Source organism: Suncus etruscus, chromosome 14 (assembly GCF_024139225.1).
Source record: "Suncus etruscus isolate mSunEtr1 chromosome 14, mSunEtr1.pri.cur, whole genome shotgun sequence".
In the NCBI taxonomy this organism is placed as follows: Eukaryota; Metazoa; Chordata; class Mammalia; order Eulipotyphla; family Soricidae; genus Suncus; species Suncus etruscus.
In genome coordinates, this window is record NC_064861.1 from 52589170 (window position 1) to 52611707 (window position 22538).

The window sequence follows — 22538 nt, forward strand, 5'->3', positions numbered from 1 at the left end:
CAGCCCCAGGCCCCAGGCCCTGGGCAGGCCTGATCTAGGCTATGCCTGCAGGTACCAGTTCCCCTCCATGGAGCAGCTGGCCGCCATGCTCCCCAGTGTGGTGCAGCACTTTGGGTGAGTGACCATCGCCCCCTCCCTCTGTGATAGGGGCCCCTTGCTTTGGCTGAGGGCAGCAGCTGAGGCCAGCCGCAGAGTGACGGGGCCTTGCTCTCTACTAGGTTCAAGTATGTGATCGGCATCGGTGTGGGAGCCGGGGCTTATGTGCTGGCCCAGTTTGCGGTGAGTGTGGTCCTGCCAACACCCCAGTCCATGCAGCTCTCTCCTGGACCCTCCCTGTCTGTTACTTTTGTCTGTTTGCTTTGAGACCACATCTGATGGTGCTCTGGGCTTACTCCTTGCTCTGTGCTTAAGGATCAGTCTTGGTGGGGGATTTGGGTAACCCAGGTCAGCCATATGTAAGGCAAGTGCCTTCACCCATGCACTAGCCTTGGCTCCTAGGCCAGGGTTTCCTGAAATATTTTCCATTTGCAACCCTTGTTTGCTCAAGAAATCTTTATGTGACTTTGGGTAATGAGGCTAGGAGATTGCTTGACCCAGGTTCAATTCCCAGTACCATATGGTCCCCCAAGCACTGCTGGGTGTTGTTTTGGAGACCCCAGTTCTGCTAAGGTAGGCCAGGTTTCCCCTATCTGGGCAGCATGACAAGCCCTTGTGAAAGCTGAGAATGGTCACTGGAGCCCCTGCACCTCCTGAATATGATTTGGGAGACCACCCCCCCAAAAAATAGATATATAGAGGTCAGAGAGGTAGTACGGGGATTTAGGCACTTGCTTTCCACATGACCAACCTGATTCACTCCCTGGCACCCCACATGGTTTCCAGAGCCCTGCCAGGAATGCTCCCTGAGCACAGAATCAGGACACATGGTGTCCATGTGGTGAGTGCATTTCCTGTTCTCAGGCATGGGTGCCACTCCAGTGATTTTTATCTTTTTATTTCATTTTTGTAATGCCTAGTAATGCTCAGGATAACTCCTGGCTCTTCACTCAGAATCACTCCTAGTAACTGTATGGGGTTCCAAGGATTAAACCTAAATCAGTAGTATACAAGGCAACTTGCTGTACTATCTCTCTGGCCTCCACCACTCCTATGATTTTAAAGTATAAATAGAGAAACTTTAAACCTCTATTATTATTTTATTTCTTTTAAAGTCACACCTGACAGTGCTCAGGGCTTATTCCTGGTTCTACTCCTGGAGGGACTCAGGGGATTGAACCCAGGTTAGCTATGTGGAAAAAAACCCTTACCCACTGTAAGATCACTCCAACCAGCCAAAACCTCCATTACTGTCAAAGGAAGGAGCACTCTCATCAAACATGTGCCTTATGTTTTGGAGATGATATGAAGGTGCAATGTGAGTTGCAGCAGCCCCTGTGTAGCCTGAGGGGCCAATGAGGCATATGGAAGTGGTTTCTTCCTCTCAGACCCTTCTGCCCCTGTGAGAATCAGGCTGAGATTTCAGCGTCCTCCAAGAGGACACATCTCCTGCACCCCATTACCCTGCTGCCTGTCATGGGTCACTCAGGACTGGGCAGGAGTGGCTGGACACAGGAAAAGCAGCGGGGTTCTCTAGGAAAGTGGACACACAAGTTGTAGAATTGTGACTAGACCACACATCAAGAGAGGAGTTTGGATTTAGCCCATTTATTCACTCAAAGAACGGGATTTTTATATATTTATTTTAGCAAGTCATTCTGAGTTAGCAAGGAAGAAGGGGGTGGTCAATAGTTACGTAGCAGGAAAACATATGTGGCTTCTGTGAGGTATTATTGGCACAAGAGTTCCTAAATGCCCTAAATTCCAAAAAATCTCATAAATTCCAAAAATCTCATAAATCTGCCAAAGCAGCTTTGTGGCTTGAATGCCCAGTTCCTCATTTCCGAGAGGGTCTTTTGTGTGGCTTTTTGCTGCATGCCTAAATTGGGGTTTGCCAATTGTAAAGATTATGTTTAGAACCATGTGGCCTTGGCTCAGGACCGGATGGCTCTGGTTCTGCTGTCATCTTCACATGCTTATCTCCGACCTATAGCATATCTATACTGATTAGGAAGGCCTGGAATAACCAGGCCTCAGCGTATTTGCATGGTAACTAGGAAATAGTTGTGTTTTGTTTTTGTTTTATTTTGGGGAGGGGGTCACACCTAGTGACACTCAGGGGTTACTCCTGGCTCTGTGCTCAGAGGTCGCTCCTGGCAGGCTCGGGGGACCATATAGGATGCCGGAATTGAACCACCATCCTTCCTGGATCAGCTGCATACAAGGCACATGCCTTACCGCTGTGCTATCTCTCCGGCCCCAGGAAATAGTTTTGATTTTATAGGAATCTTAGTGGTCTTTTGAGGGACTCAGAGAAAAGTCCTTAGGATGCTAGTAAAACTATGTCTCAAATGAGAGGGGCAAATTTATGCCTTGACCTCTATCAATTTCTCAATTATCCTGAGCATCTGATGGCAATTATTGGAACTGGAGACCAAAGGCTTTTTGAGCCTAATGTCCTCCCTTAGCCATGGGCTCTAGGCTAATGTTCCTTACACAGAGGTGGTAACAGCTGCCTCTTCTTCCTGCAGCTTATCTTCCCAGACCTGGTGGAGGGGCTGGTGCTGATGAACATTGACCCGAATGGCAAAGGCTGGATCGACTGGGCAGCTACCAAGGTGAGGTTGCCAGGAGGGACTGGAGGGGCTGGGGGCAGGTGCAGTTGTCACCCGTCACAGTCACAGCACCTCACAGTACCCCTGCTCCACAGCTCTCTGGACTGACTAGTGCGCTCCCTGACACGGTGCTCTCCCACCTGTTCAGCCAGGTAAGGACAGAAGATAGGAGCTTCTTCTGGGAGGGGGATCCGGATACAGCCACACCTCAGGGGCCCCAGTCTAGTTCTCTCCCAACTGAAGGAGCCCCCTCTACCCCTCCCCCACCAGGAGGAGCTGGTAAACAACACGGAGCTGGTGCAGAGCTACCGGCAGCAGATCAGCAATGTGGTGAACCAGGCAAATCTGCAGCTCTTCTGGAACATGTACAACAGGTGGTACCCCACCCACCTCCTACCCTCAGGGCCAGGGGTGCCTCACTGGGGGTTGGGGTTCTTCCTAGTCTGTTCCTGTAGGAGGACTGGGCCTCCTGAGCCCAGTCCTGGAAGGGGGTTGGATAAGGTCAAGGTTTAAGTTCTGCTCCTCCTTTTGGGGTTCCACCAAAGTTCTATGGCCCTTACCTTGCCCAGCCTTTATTTTTTTTTTTTAATTTGGTTTTTGTTTTTTGGTCACATCCAGCAGTGCTTGGGGTTACTCCTAGCTCTGAGCTCAGAAATTACTCCTAGCAGACTCTGGGACCATATGGGAAGCCAGGGATCAAACCCAGGTTGGCCATGGGCAAGGCAAACGCCTTACCTGCTGTTTTATCTCTCTGGTCCCCCTCGCCCTTCCTTTTATTCCCAGGACCCCACACCTCACAGCACGAATGTTTTTGAAGAGGGCTTTATGGGGTTCTGGGCATTTTGAGGGACTAAACCCAGAGATGCTCAGGAGTTACTCCTGGCTCTACTCTCAGGAGACCAGATAGGATGCCAGGGATTGAACCTAGGTTGATTGCGTGCAAGGCAAATGCCCTTCCTGCTGTGCCATCACTCCAGCCCCAGGGGCCTATGCATCTGAGTCCCCCTGCTTGTGTTGGGGATCTCTGGAGCTCCTATTGGTGCTGAGCAGCCTCCAAAGCCGCCTTTCACCTGTTAGGCTCTGGGGCATCCATTCCTACTGTTGAGATGAGTATGAACCCAAGCTCAAGGACACAGACCATTATGGGGGTGGGCAGAGTATGGATGAAAGCAGGCACACAAACTACAGGGCCAGGATGGGATGCTCACCTCTGTTTCATTCCCTCCACAAAGTCGCAGAGACCTGGACATCAACCGGCCTGGAACGGTGCCCAACGCCAAGACGCTGCGGTGGGTGCCCCCTGACCTTGACTGTACCCCAGCACCCCAACACCTCCCAATGCCCCCTTACACCCTTCCTTCCATGTGTGCAGCTGCCCTGTGATGTTGGTGGTTGGTGATAACGCCCCTGCAGAAGATGGAGTGGTGAGTGGATTGGAGTTACTGAGCAGGGCTGGGGGGATGTGAAGGGTTAGGGGTGTCAAGTGAGGCTGGAGATTCTAAACGGGGCTGGGGATAGTGGGGTTTAGGGACCTAAGTGGGGTGGGGGTGAGTGGACTGTGGGTGCAGAGTGCAGTTGGGGCTGAACCTGGCTGGGGCAGAGACAGAACTGGGGTCTGACGGACAGCATGGAAATTGGTGGCAACTTGAGGAGCAGCCTGGATGGGGTTTCCTCCTGAGCTCTTCCTATCCTGGAGGTGAGAGGCTCAGAAAGGATCTCTGGTTGCAGCGCTGGCCTCAAGTGAGCTCCTCTCTTCCAGGTCGACTGCAACTCTAAACTGGATCCCACCACCACGACCTTCCTGAAGGTGAATCCCTTCTTCATCCCAGCAGGGTCCTGGGGTAGGTAGGCAGGGGTGGGACCCAATCTGCTCACCCCTTCTCTCCCCTGCAGATGGCAGATTCCGGGGGACTTCCCCAGGTCACCCAGGTGAGACTCTTAGCCCTGGATCTCCCCTTGCCTGTGACTGGGATGAGCCCCCGCCCCCACTCAGCCCTGCGCTCTCTCCCCAGCCCGGCAAGCTGACAGAGGCCTTCAAGTACTTCCTGCAAGGCATGGGCTACAGTGAGTGCCCCCCACGCCCCACAGCCCACCGCCCCTTCACTGAAGACCCTAGGTTGTGCTCTCCGAGGTTTGGGGGCACCAGCGCATGCAGGGCATGTGAGGCGAGTCCCCTCACGCCTCAGGTCTGTGGTGCCCCAAGGCCTTTGTCCCTGGTGCTAGATGGTCCCTGGTTATCACAAGGGGCCTGGCCAGTCCTGTGGGCATTTGGGGAGACTGAGATCAAGTGGGGGCTCTGAGGAGGGACCATTTCCTAAGTACTCGAGTGTCCCCTGCCCATGCACCCCACTCCCTGACCTGCCACCACTTACCTCACAACCCCTCCCCCAAGTTCTTCTCCTCCCCTACACTCCGTTCTCTCTCCACACCCCTCTTCTCCAGGTACTATTAGTGGGGGCCTGAGCACAGGTCTGGGGGAAACCCTTATGGGCTGGGGGCAGTGCCATCCCAAGAAAGATCTATCAAACACATGTGCCCCTGGTGCCCTGTCAGCCTGGACCCTCAGAGTCACTGCCCAGGAGAAGGGGAAATGAGAGCACCCCTGCTCTGCTGGGGGGATCTTAGAACCAGACCGTTCAGCCTCACCTGGTTCCTTCTGGGTGGCCGCTAAGTCCGGTGGCAGGAAAAGCTCTAGCCTTGCCCATTGGTTCCCCCACCTCTGCCCCTCGTCCCCCACCAGCCCCTCTCTGGCTTCTTCTCTCTTAGTTGCGCATTTGAAGGACCGGAGGCTGAGTGGAGGAGCAGGTAGCCCCGTGCCTGCCCGCTGCATGCCCCGGCCCACCCCTGCCTCTGCGGCTGCAGCCAGGCTGCGTCTTGCTGCGGTTGGGAACCGGGTGCTGCTCCCTCCAGAGTCCCTGCACACCCCAGAGTTCAGGGGTCTCTGGAGGGCAGGTCCAGAGCAGGCCTGCTTCTAGGGTGTCCCGCACAGCCAACCCCAGAACCTCTTTAGGGGCACCAAGTGAGGGCAGTAGCTGGGCTGGGGGGTTTCATCCTCCTGGACTCCAGTCCCCTCCTCTGCGGACCTGCCCAAGTCCACCACTCCCGCTAGGTTCTGGCAGCTATGGGGGCCGCACCTGGTGCTGTTGGTCTGCATGCCTTGGCCTTGGCCGAGGGTGGGGAGGGCAGCGCCCCAGCTTGGATGAGCCTCTGCTGTGGGGTGCGGGTTCTGTGGGCGCTTTGCTGTGTGACCCCTTCCTCCCCTGACCAGCCCTCACACGCCTCATGCCCGTCTCTACCCACAGTGCCCTCTGCCAGCATGACCCGGCTGGCACGCTCCCGCACCGCATCCCTCACCAGCGCCGGCTCTGCAGAAGGCCGCCCGCAGCCCTGCACCCTCTCGGAGAGCAGCGAGGGCCTGGGCCAGGTCAACCACACCATGGAGGTATCCTGCTGAGGCCTAGGCCCCACACAGGCATCCACTGCCTGCTGCACCCACGTCCCCTCGCCATCCTTGCGCCCGCTCATTTTTCCTTTAGTTTATTTTTGTGAGGGCAAAGGGGAAGAAATGGGGTTACTTCTTTTTCTAAAAAAAAAAAACCAAAAAACAAAATCTAAACTAAAAGCACCAACAACAGCGAGGGGCTCCATCTTAGACCTGCAGACAGTCTCCAGCTCCCCAGCCCCCATTGTTTTTGTGGCTGTGATCTCTCTCTGCAGACGTCCTAATGGCCCTGGCACAAATAGTCGGGGGTCCCAGGAAGGGCAAGAGGATCACTAAATAGTGGGAGTTTTCTCTGTTTGGGATTCAGACTCAGAAGCTTGATCAGAACCAGAGCAGCATGATCCTTGGGTGGGGCAGTAGCCTGAAGATGGAATGTGGGGTTTTGAGGTAGCTGCTGGGCCCACAAAATCAGGGTGCCTAGATCAGACAGAGGCTGAAGAGGTAGGAAAGAACAGCAGGAGGCATAGGGAGTTATGCCCAAACCCCTGCCCACCAGCACAGCTGAATTATGGCAGTCAAGAGCTGTGGCCACGTGGGGAGCTCTGACATGTGTCCTAAGACTGGGGTGGTGGTTGATGCTGCAAGGACAAACAGGCAGGGAACTGCCCAAGGCAGACAGAATATGGAGGTGGGTCCCTACAAGCCAACCCCTTCCTTCTCACCACCTATTGGCCCTGGGACAGCAGGTACAAGAAAACAGGTTGCCTTTAGGGAGCCCGTAAGATGGTGCTGAGTTCCTAGTGGCCCCTTTTGCCAGGCTTCATGGAGGAGAACTCCATAGAGAAGAAACTGGCCCAGGCCACCTGGCAGAAACAGGGCAGTTCTAGGGGGAGTTTGGTGTAAACTGTGCAAATGCATCACTCAGGAGAGCTCATTGGAATTAACTGGGCTGAGGCACTGAGGTGGGAGACTCGGGTCGTGAGCTTCTGGGATTAGGAGGGGATGGTTCCTAGAGAGACAGAGGGCTAGGCAGATGAGAAAAGTTCCCCCAGCCCCCCAGCCCCCCAGCCCTCTCCTGCCCAGGATGATGCCAAATGCTTCCTGTCCATCCCATCCCTCATCAGGTAAAATCTCCTGGCCCAAAAACTAGAAGCCATTTTGTCTCGGAGCCAAAATTGGTTGCTGCAAAGTCTAAATCTAAAATAAGTACAAAGGGGTGTCTGCAGGGCTCTGATGGGTCGGGGTGGCAGTGGTCACCTCACCCGATTTTCTCTGCACACATCACCCCTTCAGTAATCTAAGCCATGACTAGTCCGCTCTGGAGCCCAGTGATGGTCCCGTCCCCAGTTCTAGTCACTCACGTGCTTCCTCTGAATATTGAATGTGTCTGTGGGAAAAGCTGGTAGAAATTAATCCCTCTTACTGTAGATAACGCTGCCAGTGTTTTTCTTTCTTTTTGTGTTCTTTGATGAGATTACTATACATATCTATACAGTATATATATATGTGTGTGTGTGTATTGGGTCCTCCTGAGCGTGGTTTTCCATCGGAGGGCATCTCCCATCAGAGTGAACTTTTATGGAGTTTATTATTTTCCTCTCTGTACAAAGTGAAAGCCTAATTTTGTGTATTCTTGTGGCTGATGTCATGAGACTTTGAGATGACAATATGTAAAACCAATAAAAGCCCTTATCAATGTAGAAAGTTAACTTCGCTGAAAAGCTAATAAAAATTAAGAACTTGGTTTACGTAGTGATATCTTGGGACCATAAAACTTTCCAGAAAACACTGTCTCAGGGTATCAGTGAATTTGAACCTATCGCTTCTGTCTCACTATTTTCAGCTATCATCAGGTCATTTTACCAATCCACACAATTCTTTGCTTCTTTTGTTTTGGGGCCACACGTGACTGATTGTTCAGATCTTGCTCTTGCCTCTCCACTCAGAAATCACTCCTGGCAGTGTTGGGGAATATCTGGGGTGTTGGGGATCAAACGCAGATCAGTAGCAGGCAAGGCAAGTGCCCTACCTACTGCACTCTCTCGGGCTCCTGCCTTGTTTATCATATTCCAACAGCTCCTACCTCATGTTGAATAAATCATTTTTCAGATGTTTAGTCAACTGTTCATTCACCCAGTATGTATAATGGGGACTTCCTGCTGTGTGTCTGCTAATAAAAAATATCATCCGGTGCTCTGAAGATGAAAAAAGGATGCATTCTAGAGTAAGGGCCATTTCATTTCTGAGAACGCTCCCTAAGTGAGCAAAACAGATGATGCGGCTCAAACATAATCCAGACAAGGCCGGTGGCCCCTCTATCTAAGCTCACAGCTGACTCCCTTCAGGAAACCTCTGCTTCGCACCCACAAAAAGAATGCCATTCTTTTGTGCGGAACCGGCAATATTCAAGTTACTCCCGGTTCTGCACAGAGAAATCACTCTGGGGTGTGTTCAGGGATCATATGGAATGCCAAGGCTCGAACCCGCGTCGTCCCCGTGCAAGCCAAGTGCCCGCCCCACTGTGCTATCTTTTGAAGCTCCCCCTGGACTTCTACCACAAAGTATCAGTGGCTGGAAACCGAAGGCGATGGGCGTCGTGCCCTGCTCAAAGCAGCTCGGGGACGTCGCCCAGCACCCGACAGCACGTGATCTAAACCGGGTCCCGCGGAGGGAAGGTTCGAACACAGGCAGTACGGACACCCAATCCCGGGCTGAAATGAGCGTCACGTGATACGGCTCAGGGGGCGGAGCCTCCAGAGTGCCGCCCCGGGGCGGGGAGCCGGAAGTGCAAATCCCCGCGCTCGGGCTGAAATGACCGTCACGTGATACGGCTCAGGGGGCGGAGCTTCCAGGGTGCCGCCCCAAGGCGGGGGGGGGTCGATAACCGAAAGTGCCCACCCACTCTCGGGCTGAATGAGTGTCACGTGGTGCGACCCGGAGGCGGAGCCTCTCCAGAGTACCGCCCCCGGAGGCGGGGCCGGGAGAGCCGGAAGTGCTCTCGGAGCATGGCGACCCAGGCGAAACGCCGGCGGGTAAGTTCCGGGCCGCAGCGTGGAGCTCGGCCCCCGGGGCCCTCCCTGTCCACGCGCGGGCGGGGCCTCGCCACGGCGCTCGCTTTCGCTTGTCTCAGGTGGCGGGGCCTGCGGGCGGCGGGGACCCGGACGCGGACCCGGTGGCCGGCTTCCTGAGCTGGTGCCGGCAGGTGGGCCTGGAGCTCAGCCCCAAGGTGAGCAGAGGGGGCGCGGGCTGGCGGGGGGCGGCGGGCCGACGGCCTTCCTTCCTTCCTTCCTTCCTTCCTTCCTTCCTTCCTTCCTTCCTGCCCGCCCCTCCCTTCCCGCGCAGGTGACGGTGAGCCGGCAGGGCACCGTGGCTGGCTACGGCATGGTGGCGCGGGAGAGCGTGCAGCCCGGGGAGCTGCTGTTCGCGGTGCCGCGCGCCGCGCTCCTGTCGCAGCACACCTGCGCCATCAGCGGCCTGCTGGAGCGAGGTGCGGGCGCGCGGGGGGCGCGGCGGGGGCGGGCCGGGCCGGGCGGCGCGGGCGCCCCGAGCGAGGCCTCCCTCACCCGCGTGTCCGGCAGAGCGGAGCGCGCTGCAGAGCCCGTCGGGCTGGGTGCCGCTGCTGCTGGCGCTGCTGCACGAGTTGCAAGCGCCCGCTTCGCCCTGGAGGCCGTACTTCGCGCTCTGGCCCGAGCTGGGCCGACTGGAGCACCCCATGTTCTGGTGAGACCCCCTGGAGGGCCCGGGAGCGCCCTTTCGTGCCTGCGAGCCGAGCAGCCAGCCAGGGTTGTCGCCGCAGGCCGGAGGAGCAGCGACGGCGACTGCTCCAGGGCACCGGCGTCCCCGAAGCGGTGGAGAAGGATCTGGTCAACATCCGCAGCGAGTTCTGCTCCATCGTGCTGCCCTTCATGGAGGCCCACCCCCAGCTCTTCAGTCCCGGGGTGCGCTCTCTGGAGCTCTACCGCCAGCTTGTGGCGCTGGTGATGGCCTACAGGTCAGCGGGAGCCTTCAAGACCCTTTTCTTGAGGGAAAGTGCCCACACGAGTCTCTCGGGCCAGCTTTATTTCGTAAATTCCCTCACAGCTTTCAGGAACCATTGGAGAAAGAGGACGAAGAAGAAAAGGAGCCAAATGCCCCTTTGATGGTGCCTGCCGCAGACATACTTAACCACGTAGCCAACCACAATGCCAATCTAGAGTACTCTCCAGTGAGTGGATCCTTTCCGGTTGTTTATGTGGGCTGTATGGGCATTTGATTCAACCTGTTGGGACTCCTGGAATAGGTGGGGCCAGAGAGAACTTAGAGGAGCCAACAATTGTAGGATGTGGCCAAAAAGCAATTTTAAAGTGAGGGGCGGGGGGAGGAGGAGGAAGACGACGACGACAACTTTGAAATTCTTTCGAAGTGATGGTGAATCTTCTGATTAAGTAAGTACTACTGAGTGGTGCTAGAGGCTGGCTGCTCTGTCACATCAGTGAGCCAAGATGGTATTAGGGGCCGCTGACCAGGCATTGTGTATACTTTGAGGGGAAGAAAGGATGAAGTTCCTCAGATCAGACCCCCCCCCCTTTTCCTTTAGCTATAAAGCTGTTAAAATCTGTATGGAATTGAAAATTACGAAATGGGGGCCCGGAGAGATAGCACAGCGGCGTTTGCCTTGCAAACAGCCAATCCCGTGTCCCATATGGTCCCCCGTGCCTGCCAGGAGCTATTTCTGAGCAGGAGTAACCCCTGAGCACCGCCAGGTGTGGCCCAAAAACGAATGAACGGACGGAGAGAGGAGAGAGGGGGGGAAGGAGGGAGGGAGGGAGGGAGAAAATTACGAAATGGGGACCAGAGATATGTCGACAAGGTTGGGCAGCAAGGATGTGGTCTGCACTGCCTACCTTGTGAGCAGAGCCTGGAGTGGCTCTAAAACAAAACCAACTTTGAAATGGCTGTGATCTTACCTGTTAGCATTTCCTACTTTTGGTTTGGTTTTAATTACTCAGTTTGTAAAATTGGCCAAAAACATTTAAGGTCACAGTGATTAAGCCCTGGTTGAGGCCAGCACTTTACCTGCTGTGCTGTCTCTCTAGCTCCCAAACTGGTAACTTTATTTAAAGTGCTGGATATGGTTGAGCAATAGTAAGTCATTGAGGTTGGGACCAGAAAGAAATAGCGCAGCAGGTAAAAAGCATTTGGGTCTAGATGATGCTAACCTGGGTTTCATCCCTAGCACCACCTTTAGTGGCTCAAGCCAGAAAGAAAGCCTTGAGCACCATTGTGTGCCCCCCCCCACCATAAATGAATATAAGAACTGAGGCTGACTTTCTAAGCCATTTCTTCCATTCTGTAGTATAGAGTCTAATTGGCACTAATATAGGTAATGTGCAGGCTGGCATCAGTCCTGATGAAAAGCTCTTCCTAAGGGAAATAATTTGGGAGACTAGGGCTGGCTTGGAACCCGTTTTTCCCTTCTATCCCAGAATTGTCTCCGGATGGTGGCTACTCAGCCTATTCCTGAAGGCCATGAGATATTCAACACTTATGGTCAAATGGCTAATTGGCAACTGATTCATATGTATGGTTTTGTTGAACCATACCCTGACAACACTGATGATACAGCTGACATTCAGATGGTGACAGTTCGTGAAGCAGCTTTTCGGGGTAAGTGTGTGATTAGCCCAGTTCTTGGATAGTGACAGTAAGTCTCTATCCTTGCCCCACATTCTGTCCCTTATAGATTGAGAAGCAAACTCTTGGTTAAAATATCACTTTCGCACTATTGCCTACAGGAATAAACACTGAATCTGAAAGGCTCCTTCTGTCTGAGCGCTGGAATTTCTTATGCAAACTGGAAATGGTAGGGGAAGAAGGCGCCTTTGTGATTGGCCGTAAAGAGGTATTGACTGAAGAGGAATTGATTACCACACTAAAGGTAAAAAGGCTGAGATTGGCCACTCAATATGGTTAAGCCTGGCAACTCCAATGTGCTAATTACATTTATGTGTGGGCTGCAACTGGTGATAAGGTTGATACAGGGTCATACAGCCCTCCAACATGTTAAAGCAGAAAATACTTAGGTCGGGTGAGATGGAGGACACCTAATATGTGTTAAATAGATTCTTGAGAAGTAGTAAATAAATTTTGTAAATTTTGTATGGTTGCATCTAGGTACTTTGCATGCCTGCTGAAGAGTTCAAAGAGCTTAAAGACCAGGATGAATGGGATGATGATAAAAAGGAAGAGGACAGCTTACTGATCACAAATATCCCCAAGCTCAAAGAGTCATGGAAACGACTTCTTCGGGACAGTATTTTGTTGACCCTGGAAACCTATACTACAGACTTAAAATCTGACCAAGCTTTACTCAGGAATGAGGTCTACTCTAAACTTGGTTGGAGGGAACAGCAAGCCTTACAAGTTTGCTATGGTCAAAAGATGATCTTACACCAACTTTTAGAAATGACAAGTTAGCAGTCTCTTCATTGGCCAGAAGGAACCATCCATGAGAGTAACTTTATTCAAGCTGTTAGTAACTGATACTTGGAAATGAGAATATGGACCTTTTGCTCTTTTTAAATGCCAAAAGGAATAGTGACAACTGTGCTAGGATTACTTCGAGGTAAGTTTGCTGTGCTTATTGAGGAGGAACAACAGACATGAGAATTACTGATTGTTACTAAGACCAATTTCATAGCTCTATTTTCTGTTTCAACCAAAGCTAGCAGAACATGGTCTTATATTAAAAACATAGAACTTTGAACTTAGATCTGGTTACTATTAAAACCTGGAGCCATTTTAATTTCCCTTTGGTTCAGAAGACTTGACACATCTATGAAACACCTGGAAAGTTTTAAAACCCTGAGATATCAATGACATCTAAAACCTACTCATTTTAATTTTTAAACCCTCTGGTCAGAAATTTGACATTAAAGATAAGGAATATATATTTTAAACGTACATCTTAAAAAGATTTAATATAGACATTCTTATATTTGTTTGACCAGAGAAACCTGCTCAAAATATTTTCACTGTTAAAAAGGAGCAGGGAGGCTGTACAGTACAATGCTTAAGGCACTTGCCTCGAACACAGCAGACACAGGGTTCAGTGCCTGGTATCACATATGGTCCCCTGAGCACCACCTGGTGTGGCCCCAAAACAAAAACAGGATCAAGAAACTAAATCTTGCCATATAAAAACTTGTCACAATCATGCCATATCAGTAAGGGCAAAGGTCCACTTTTCAGCCCCACCCCCAAACCACAAAAAAAAAAGAAAAACTCCCAAATGGCCTGGGCTCTGCGGGGGTGTATGGGTGCTGTCCACTTTCTTCCTCACCACCAGCACTGGCTGCGGCTACTGAGAAAGACACAGTGGACTACTCATCTGCATGTCATGACTTTAATGTTTAACTACAGTATGCATTACACATAGAAGAAGTAGGGAACTAAAGGCCCAGGAACTAGAAAGGCTACAAAATACAACACTTGGACCAATACGATTACAAAACATTCAAAATCCTTACAAAAAGCATTGTATTGGTCCTTCTGATTTGTGTCCAATTTAGCCTGTATGGCTCTTCACTGGGATGACAGGGGAAGGGCAATTCATATGATTTGGTTTCTTTTACAACAGTTCACAAGTATCAGGAGAGTAAAGAGAGGTTAAGACCCTCATAAAAAACAGCTGGCTCATTTTTCAGAGGGCCCATGGTTTATTTGCCGAGGAACTGAGGTTCTCCCCAGAAGTCAGCATTAGAGTTGGGGAAAAGGCAAAACAAAAAACATGGGATCTCAATCATGAGTCCATCCCACGTTCATTCCTTGGCATACCAAATTCTAGCACATCCACATTAAAAAAATAAGTTACGTAAATTGGCTTTTTTTTTTTTTTTTTGCTATTCTTTGGGATACCAGGAATGTTAAAAGACATGGAGCAATGCTCCAAACAACTGCATGACATCAGAAACCTTTTTAAATTACAAACTGGACAGATATCAGTTATCTGCTTGCCTTGTACACGTCTTTTGCACAGACCCAAGAAGTTCAGACAAAGGTTTTCTCTTTCATATATTTACACGAGTTCAAAATGATATTCACAGCATCTTCTAAATTTTGGCCGAGTCAAAAAATGCATTAAACTTTGGAACGTGTCCACAGACAGGAAACTGACCCCAACAGTAATTGGGACAGATACCCAAGAACCAAAGGGCTGGGAAAGTCAGGAGAAGCTGAAAAGATTCTTCAGCCAGTTTATGAACTTGGTATGGTGGGACCTCCAGACACATTTACAGAGATGCATTTCTTTTAACTGGCACCTGTCCCTTCCATTACTTGCTGGGCCTGCTTCTGTCCCATGCAGCACTGTGCCACTGACTGGAATAACCTGAAGAAGAGAGACATTTTTTAATATGTCAATAGTTTTATCCATGGTGAGTTTTATGGTATGAAAAGGGGCCCAGATTAAATGTAGGGCCTTTACTATGTGAGCCATATACCTGGCTTCTATTGTTACTCCTTAATCACACACCCAGGTGCTACCCAAATGGTTCTGATTCTTAAGGGAAAAAATATTGACTCACTTTTCAATTTCCGGGGCACAGTGCACAAACTCATGGTTCCAGAATTTAAAGGCTGGATTTTTAATCAGCTCAATGAATGTAATAAGAAGACCCCAAGGATGTGGCCTATTTACAATCAACCGTTCCAAGAGAACCCTAGAAAAAGAAACAGAAGTTAATGCACAGAGAAATACAAATTCAAGAGGATTTCTCCGTTATTTTATCCCCCACAACTCTTAAAATTATGTGCAAATATTATAAACATAAAACAACTTCTTTCTATAGCTGAAAAGATAAGTACAGCAGTAGGGCATGTTACTTGCCTGTAGCTAAGAATTGAGCCCTTGAACCACTAGGTCAAAACAAAAAAGGGAATAGCAAACAAAACTCCACCTCATCTCTTCCTATTAATGGAGCTGCCTAGAAGTAAAAATATCATCATATTGCATAGCATACGAACTAGCCACTTAACATATTCAACAAGAGGATATCAAGAATTCTATAGTAAATTGTATAAAATGGTGTTGATAATTTTTCCTACAATGCTTAAAACTATGACCTTTAACCTCATTTGGGGGTTACCTAACAGGGCCAGAAAGATAGCACAGTGGGTAGAGCATCTGCCTTGTATGCAGCTGACTTGAGTTAGATCTCTGGCATTCCATTCTGTCCCTGAGCCTACCAGGAGTAAATTCTGAGCACAGAGCTAGGAGTAAATCCTGAGCATCGCTTAGGCCCCAAGTAGTAATCTCTCTCACTGAAATGTACACATTGTCCAGTCCAATCCTGTAAATACTTAAAGCAAGCTGTAAAGGATTCTTCAGACTATCTTAAAACCAAAGGAAATGAAGTTCAAGGTTTCTAACATGCCATTTAATAGGCATAATATATGGTCAGGACATTAGTTAAAAACGCTACCACCTTAGATAAATTCTTTCAATTACTATGTTGGTACCTAGCAAGAAATGTAGCTTAAAGGCTGGAGCACATATTTTATTAAAACCTGGGCTTTAATATGGTTTTCCTTAAACACTGCCAGGTGTGGCAACCCACATCTCCAAAAATAATATCTTTTAATTTCACTATTATGATTTGTAAATCTACTCATAAGTTTCCTTTAATAAGAATTATCTTCAGAGGCTGGAGAGACAGCATGGAGGTAAGGCATTTGCCTTGCATGCAGAAAGACGGTGGTTCGAATCCCAGCATCCCATATGGTCCCCCAATCCTGCCAGGAGTGATTTCTGAGCATGGGGCAAGGAACAAACCCTGAGCACTGCCAGGTGTGACCCAAAAACCAAAGGAGAAGGAAAAAAAAAGAATTCTTTTCCTAAAAAACATTGTTTTAAGGTTCCATTTAGAGGCATTTATTCAAAACACATTTCTCTTACCTTGTGATCTGTTCTTGAATAGCTTCAGTATTGGCCTCTGCAAAAAGGTAGAGCATTGTGCAGCTAAAATAGTGAGTGTGGCTATTTGGGTACCGTAGCTGATTTGCAATTGCATTCAAGAAGAGGTATCGGCCTAGAAATGAGAGATGACAAGCTTAGAAATTCTTGCTCTAGAAAGTCAACAAAAACCACAATGTTGAAATCTCCAGAATTAAGGTTTCAAAATACTTCTCGGTTTAAACCTGTGAGTTGTCTTCATTTCTAATGGGGTTATTTCAGTACTTTTCATGTAAAATTATTCACAAAAATAAAAAAAGGTGTGTGTGTGGGGGGGGGGGATATAGCTCAATAATCGATTGCTTGTCCCATGTGTAAGATTCTGGTTTACTTCGGAGAAAAAAACAACAAAGATCAAACAAAGTAATAGCACCATGGTAGGGTATTTGTCTTGCATATAGCTGACCCAGGACAGACCTGGGTTCGATTCCCTGTATCCCATATGGTCCCCTGAGCCTGCCAGGAACAATTTCTGAGCACAGAGCCAGGAGTTCCCGAGTACTGCTGGGTGTGGCCCCAAACCAAAAATAAACCAAAAAAAAAAAAAGACCAACAACTGCATTCAACATGTTCGTGATTATGCTCTATAATGTTGAAATGGAGCTGCTGAGTTCTCTAGTATATATTTGTGGCCAAAAAGTTGTGAGAAAAAGCAACTACTACTTTACTACTGAATTTTTTGATTTTATAGCCTCTCATGAAGGTTCCTGGGAATAAACCCCAATGGTTCCCATACACATTTGAGAATTGCTACTTTAAAATAATACTGGAGGGCCAGAGTGATAGCATAGCAGTAGGGCATTTGCCTTGTACCCGGCTAACCTGGGACAGACCTGGGTTCAATTCTCTGTATCCCATATGGTCTCTGAGCCTGCCAGGAGCAATTTCTGAGTGCAGAATCAGGAGTAATCCTGAGCACCCCAGGTGTTACCCCCCCAAAAAAAACAAATCAATACTGGAGGACCAAGAGAAGTATAGATTAAGATGATTGCTTTACATGTAGCTAGCTATGAATGGATCCCTGATACCAAATATTATACAGCCTACCACCAAGAACTACCCTCAACCATTATTAAAATAATAAAAAGGCTGTATTTGGTGATCTGCCTTTGTATGTTAAAACACATGCTTATAAGGTCATTCTAATTACTTTTTTTTTTGTTTGTTTTTCGGGTCACAACCATTGGATGCTCAGGGGTTACTCCTGGCTAAGTGTTCAAAAATTGCCCCTGGCTTGGGGAGGACCATATGGGACCGAACCTCAGTCCTTTCTTGGCTAGCGCTTGCAAGGCAGACACCTTACCTCTAGCGCCACCTTGCCGGCCCCTATTATAATTACCTTTATACTTTGCTAAAAGAGGTATTGGAAGAACAGTACAGTGGGTAGGGTATTTGCTCTTAACAGCTGGCCTGGGTTTGAACCCCAGCACCCCACATGGTTCTCTCCCCCCAAGCACCATCTGGAGTTAATTCCTGAGTGAAGAACCAGAAGTAACTTTTGAGTACAACTGGGTGTGCCTCCACTCATCACCACTCCCCCACCAAATAAATAAATTTTGCTAAAAGTCACCCTCACCCTTTATTGGAGGTGGGGGAGGGGGGGTTTGGTGGGGGCGGCCACTTGATCCTCAACATGTTTTTTTGACCATACCTGGCAGTGCTCAGGTTACTTCTGGGTCTGCATTCAAGAATCACTTCTGGGGGCCGGAGAGATAGCATAGAGGTAAGGCGTTTGCCTTGTATGCAGAAGGATGGTGGTTCGAATCCTGGCATCCCATATGGCTGACAGGAGTGATTTCTGGGCATAGATTCCAGAGTAACCCCTGAACACTGCTGGTGTGACCCCAAACCACAACAAAACAAAAAAGAACCACTTCTGGCAGCCTTATTGGATGCTGGGGATCAAATCCGAATCAGCAGTGTGCAAGGCTAACCCTAACCGCTGCAGTCTGGTCCCCAATCCTTTAATCATTTCAAGCTATCACAAAATTTGTTCTACAAATAGGAAGGTAGTAGTGAATCTAGGTATAAACACTTTCAAAACTAGCCATTAAGAATAAAGATGTTCACCTAGGTGAGATGTAACCTAGTAACCTGCTAGATATAACCGAGCAGGCAAGTAATATTTTAAAAAAAAGTTATTATTTTTTATTATATTTTATATGCTGGAGTAAAAGAAGGCTAACAACATGTATTTTTTACACTGAAAATTAATGCACACAAATGTTAACAGATATTTTGTTTCTGGTTGATTTCACTCACCTTCAGTGTCTAAGTCCACAGCCAGGTTCTGGAAGATGTCCATGTGAGCAGAGTGGGTAATCGTGCTCATGGAAGGTGTACTGCCCTTGTTATGAATGTGTGCAATGGCCTGAGTCCCTACATAGAGCACCAGTGCATTGATGAGCTGGAGGTTATAGCGATTTCCAGGCTCGTTGGATACCTAAGTGAGTAAAAGAGAAATTTCCTGACTCACTCTCACCAAGGATGTTGCCATAAATGTTTTTAGTTTTGGTTTTGGAGTCACACCTGGCAACGCTCAGAGTTTACTCTGGGCTCTGCACTCAAAAGTTTTTCCTGGCAGACTCAAGGCACCATATAAGATGCTGGGATTTGAACCAGGGTGCATCTTGTGTTGGCCGCCTGCAAGGCAAATGCCTTAGCTCTGGCCCTTGCCCTAAATGTTAATAAAACACTTTGAATGCCTTCAGAGAAGCTTCCCTACACCCAACATATAAATTTAAGGAATTCTTTTTTTTTTTTTTTTAAACTTTTTGGGTCACACCCAGCGGTGCTCAGGAGTTACTCCTGGCTGTCTGCTCAGAAATAGCTCCTGGCAGGCACGGGGGACCATATGGGACACCGGGATTCGAACCAACCACCTTTGGTCCTGGATCGGCTGCTTGCAAGGCAAATGCCGCTGTGCCATCTCTCCGGGCCCTTTAAGGAATTCTTAAAAGGGGCTGGAGCGGTGCTGCAGGTGGTAGGGCATTGGCTTTACACACGCTAACCTAGGACGGACTTTGGTTTGACACCCTTGGCGTCCCATATGCCCCCCCCCCCCAAGCCAGAGGCGTTTTCTGAGTGCATAGCCAGGAGTAATCTCTGAGCATCACTGGGTGTAGGCCCCCCCAAAACAAACAAAAAACACCAACTTTTTTTCTTAAAGAAATCTTCTTGAATTTTTTGTTTTATTTGGGGGAAGTTGTCCACACCTGGTGGCATTCAGGAGTTACTCCTGGCTCTGCACTCAGAAATTGCCCTGGCAGGCTTGGGGGACCATATGGGATGCCGGGATTCGATCTAGATTCAATCCCCAGCACCACCTATGATTTTCTCAAGCCTGCTAAGAGTAATTCCAGAGTGGTTCCAGAAATGAGTTCAGCCCTGAGCACCACCAGGTGTGGGCCCAAAGCTATAACAATCTTATACAACTATATTTAGAAATATCATGTAATGTTAAAATCTTTATGTAAGTTGGAAAGACTAATTTCCTAAACTGAAAAAACACAGAGCTACAAAAAAAAAAACAAAAACTAAACAAATTAACCTGTAGGTTGCTGCGCAGATCAGACAGAAAAGTAACTGGTGATCGAGTTTTAAGATAGGAATCCAAATCCTTTTTGAATTGAGGTGGCATCACTCCAGTAAAATTGGTGAGAATTCGGGGTGCGATGTTAATTTCACTCAACATATCCACCTGTAGCAGACAGATACAAGATTCACAACCAAAGCCATACGTTAAAAACAAAGAGTTATAAGCAAGTTGTATCTAAGCAACAAAACGAGAGTAGTGTCTTAAACTATTACAGCTTGAGGCTAGAAAAATACAGTGTGTCAGCTGCAAGCAAGGCAAGCTCTTTTATTTTTGCTCTAGCCCCCAAAACATTACTCCCCCCAAAATGCTCAGGCTAACACGTTTTATGGCTTATTAGATTTTTTACAAAATAAAATGCTTTCAACTCAATAAAAACAAGATAATTTTATTTTGCGTTAATATTTTTGTTTTGTCATAAGAGCTATTCTCCCTTAGTACTTAGGGGGAATACAAGGGGGGAGAGGGACAGGGCTACATATCAGAACCTCAATGCTCTGCACCTTGTGAGCAACATCAACAGCACCAAGATAAGCACCTTCTGTAATGAGACCAAGTATGTACCACTAATCGTTATTTTCTTGCATTTGGAGTTCAAAGTTAAGAGTAGAAACGAGGGCTGGAGAGATAGCATGAAGGTAGGGTGTTTGCCTTGCATGCAGAAGGACAGTGGTTCGAATCCCAGCATCCTATATGGTTCCCCGAGCCTGCCAGGAGTGATTTCTGAGTGTAAAGCCAGGAGTAACCCGAGCACTGCTGGGTATGACTCAAAAACCAAAAAAAAAAAAAAAAAAGTAGAAACGAGATTCCTCATTTCTCAAGAATCATAATTACTGAAAAGCTATCCCAAAACAAGATGTAATTCATACTACTTTAAAAAACGGAAAAAGCCTTAAGTGTATGTGACAAATATACAAAGAATCACAAAAGTGGTGGTAGGCCCTCCCCCTTTACAACTTTTATTTAGAACACAAGTATATAATCCACCCCCCAAAAAATAGGCATGACAGTTTATTCTGCATTTCTTTGCCATCTTTAAGGGAGGAGGGAACTTAACAAATGACAATCCACTAAACTTACGTTGTTAATATAGCCTTACTATCAAAATCAATTTAAAATGGGGGTAGGAGAGGCATATACTTTGCATAGGAGATGTAATGTCAATCGTTGACACTGCCACCATAAATGACCTAAGACTACACTCCTCTAAAAAAAATGTTGGAGTGATACTATAACGAGCAGGATTTCAGTATCCCATATAGTCTCAAATTCTGACAGGAATAATAACAGTATAGAGTCTGGAGTAGCCTTGAGCATTGCCAGGTGTGGCTGCAATGAGAACAAGTGCATAGGAGTGCATGTGACTGACTCAGGTTTGATTCCTGAGTGTGGAGTCAGGAATGATCCTTGAGCACTGCCAGGTATGGCCCCAGCCACACACACCCCCAAGGCAACACAAATATTGTGGAATAGTATTCAGAAGCAATCAGGCAATTGATTTCTTTCCTTGGACTGTTTCCTTAACAAGTAACTAACATACAGTTGTGTGCATTCTCAAAGTTGAAGGGAGTTAAATAGTCCAGTTACCAAAGAAATGTAAGAGAGAACTTTAAGGAAGTGGGGTGGAGGGGAAATTATATATACACACACACTATATAGATAGGGTGCTTGCCTTGCACAAAGCCAACTCAGGTTTAACTCCATATAGGCCCTCAGCACTGCTAGGAGTGATCCTGAGTACAGAGCCAGAAATTAGCCCTGAGCACCACCAGCTGTGCCTGCAACCTCCCCCTCCCCCAAAAGTAGTATGCCTTTATCCTTTAACTCTTTACAGCCTTACCTTCAAATTGGGAGTGAATGGGTCTGGGAGCCTCATGTTTCTTGGGAAGGCACTCAGGATGAGATTTCTTAGCTGGATACAGTTAGGTGGAATCACATCACAGAAACCGTAATGGTAATCACAAAGGAACTCAGGGAAATCATGCAAAAGAACCAGCAGCACTCTTAAAGTGCCCTATTTAAAAAAAAAAAAAAAAAAACATGGGCTATTTCCACACTAAGAAAATGGGGTAAAACCTTTACAATTATTAATTTAATTCAAGTAAAAGTGCAAAAATATACATCAATAACAAACTTACATTATTTGGTCATCATTAACAGTAATACCAAAAGTGATTTGGAAATAACACACACCAAAAAAAATCATCAGGGGGACCGGAGAGATAGCATAGAGGCAAGGCATTTGCCTTGCATGCAGAAGGATGGTGGTTCAAATCCTGGCATCCCATATGGTCCCCCGTGCACTGCCAGCAGCTATTTCTGAGCAGAGAGGCAAGAGTAACCCATGAGCTGCTGGGTGTGACCCAACCCCCCCCCCAAAAAAAATCAGGAACTTATAGTCTTAAATGCAAACGCTAGAAGAAGCTAAAACTCAGGTATCTGTTTTCAGAATTTAGAAGTTTATGTAAATAAAAAAATATAAGTAAAAACAGAAACTGATATTTTAAAGTACCAAAGGAATTAAAATCAAAACTAGAAGTTGCTTCTTTGAAGAGTAAAGAAACTCTTTTTTTTTTTTGGGCCACACCCGGTAATGCTCAGGGGTTACTCCTGGCTATGTGCTCAGAAGTTGCTCCTGGCTTGGGGGACCATATGGGACACCGGGGGATCGAACCGCGGTCCGTCCAAGGCTAGCGCAGGCAAGGCAGGCCCCTTACCTTTAGCGCCACCGCCTGGCCCCGTAAAGAAACTCTTAAAGATTAAATAACCTGATAAAAATTGATAAAGAAACATAGATTA

At 48.0% G+C, this 22538-nt stretch overlaps 3 protein-coding genes across 14 annotated transcripts in view; 2 read left to right on the forward strand and 1 right to left on the reverse strand.

The window, feature by feature from the left end:
- Window positions 1-7893, forward strand: part of NDRG4 (NDRG family member 4) — a 518571-nt gene extending 510678 nt beyond the window's left edge. For 5 of the 7 annotated variants that reach the window (XM_049786137.1, XM_049786136.1, XM_049786138.1 and 2 more), the window contains 12 exons: window positions 52-114; window positions 219-279; window positions 2628-2714; window positions 2807-2863; window positions 2982-3085; window positions 3944-4000; window positions 4084-4135; window positions 4471-4518; window positions 4605-4640; window positions 4724-4775; window positions 5478-5516; window positions 6014-7893. In XM_049786137.1, the coding sequence (XP_049642094.1) occupies window positions 52-114; window positions 219-279; window positions 2628-2714; window positions 2807-2863; window positions 2982-3085; window positions 3944-4000; window positions 4084-4135; window positions 4471-4518; window positions 4605-4640; window positions 4724-4775; window positions 5478-5516; window positions 6014-6165 (808 nt within the window). In that variant the 3' untranslated portion in view covers window positions 6166-7893. The remainder of the gene's footprint in view (window positions 1-51; window positions 115-218; window positions 280-2627; window positions 2715-2806; window positions 2864-2981; window positions 3086-3943; window positions 4001-4083; window positions 4136-4470; window positions 4519-4604; window positions 4641-4723; window positions 4776-5477; window positions 5517-6013) is intronic. The other 2 variants (XM_049786135.1, XM_049786139.1) reach the window with 1 other exon arrangement.
- Window positions 7894-9158: 1265 nt separating this feature from the next.
- Window positions 9159-12937, forward strand: SETD6 (SET domain containing 6, protein lysine methyltransferase). The gene is made up of 9 exons (XM_049787412.1): window positions 9159-9185; window positions 9284-9379; window positions 9496-9640; window positions 9732-9873; window positions 9950-10144; window positions 10234-10357; window positions 11619-11799; window positions 11928-12070; window positions 12307-12937. The coding sequence occupies exons 1-9, from the start codon at window positions 9159-9161 to the stop codon at window positions 12607-12609; spliced, it is 1356 nt and encodes a 451-aa protein (XP_049643369.1). The 3' UTR covers window positions 12610-12937.
- A 586-nt stretch (window positions 12938-13523) lies between these two features.
- Window positions 13524-22538, reverse strand: part of CNOT1 (CCR4-NOT transcription complex subunit 1) — a 121535-nt gene continuing 112520 nt past the window's right edge. For all 6 annotated transcript variants that reach the window (XM_049786117.1, XM_049786114.1, XM_049786118.1 and 3 more), the window contains exons 44-49: window positions 21580-21753; window positions 19695-19844; window positions 18407-18587; window positions 16088-16220; window positions 14718-14852; window positions 13524-14521 (exon numbers count right to left, since the gene is read on the reverse strand). In XM_049786117.1, coding sequence (XP_049642074.1) covers window positions 14443-14521; window positions 14718-14852; window positions 16088-16220; window positions 18407-18587; window positions 19695-19844; window positions 21580-21753 — 852 coding nt within the window. In that variant the 3' untranslated portion in view covers window positions 13524-14442. The remainder of the gene's footprint in view (window positions 14522-14717; window positions 14853-16087; window positions 16221-18406; window positions 18588-19694; window positions 19845-21579; window positions 21754-22538) is intronic.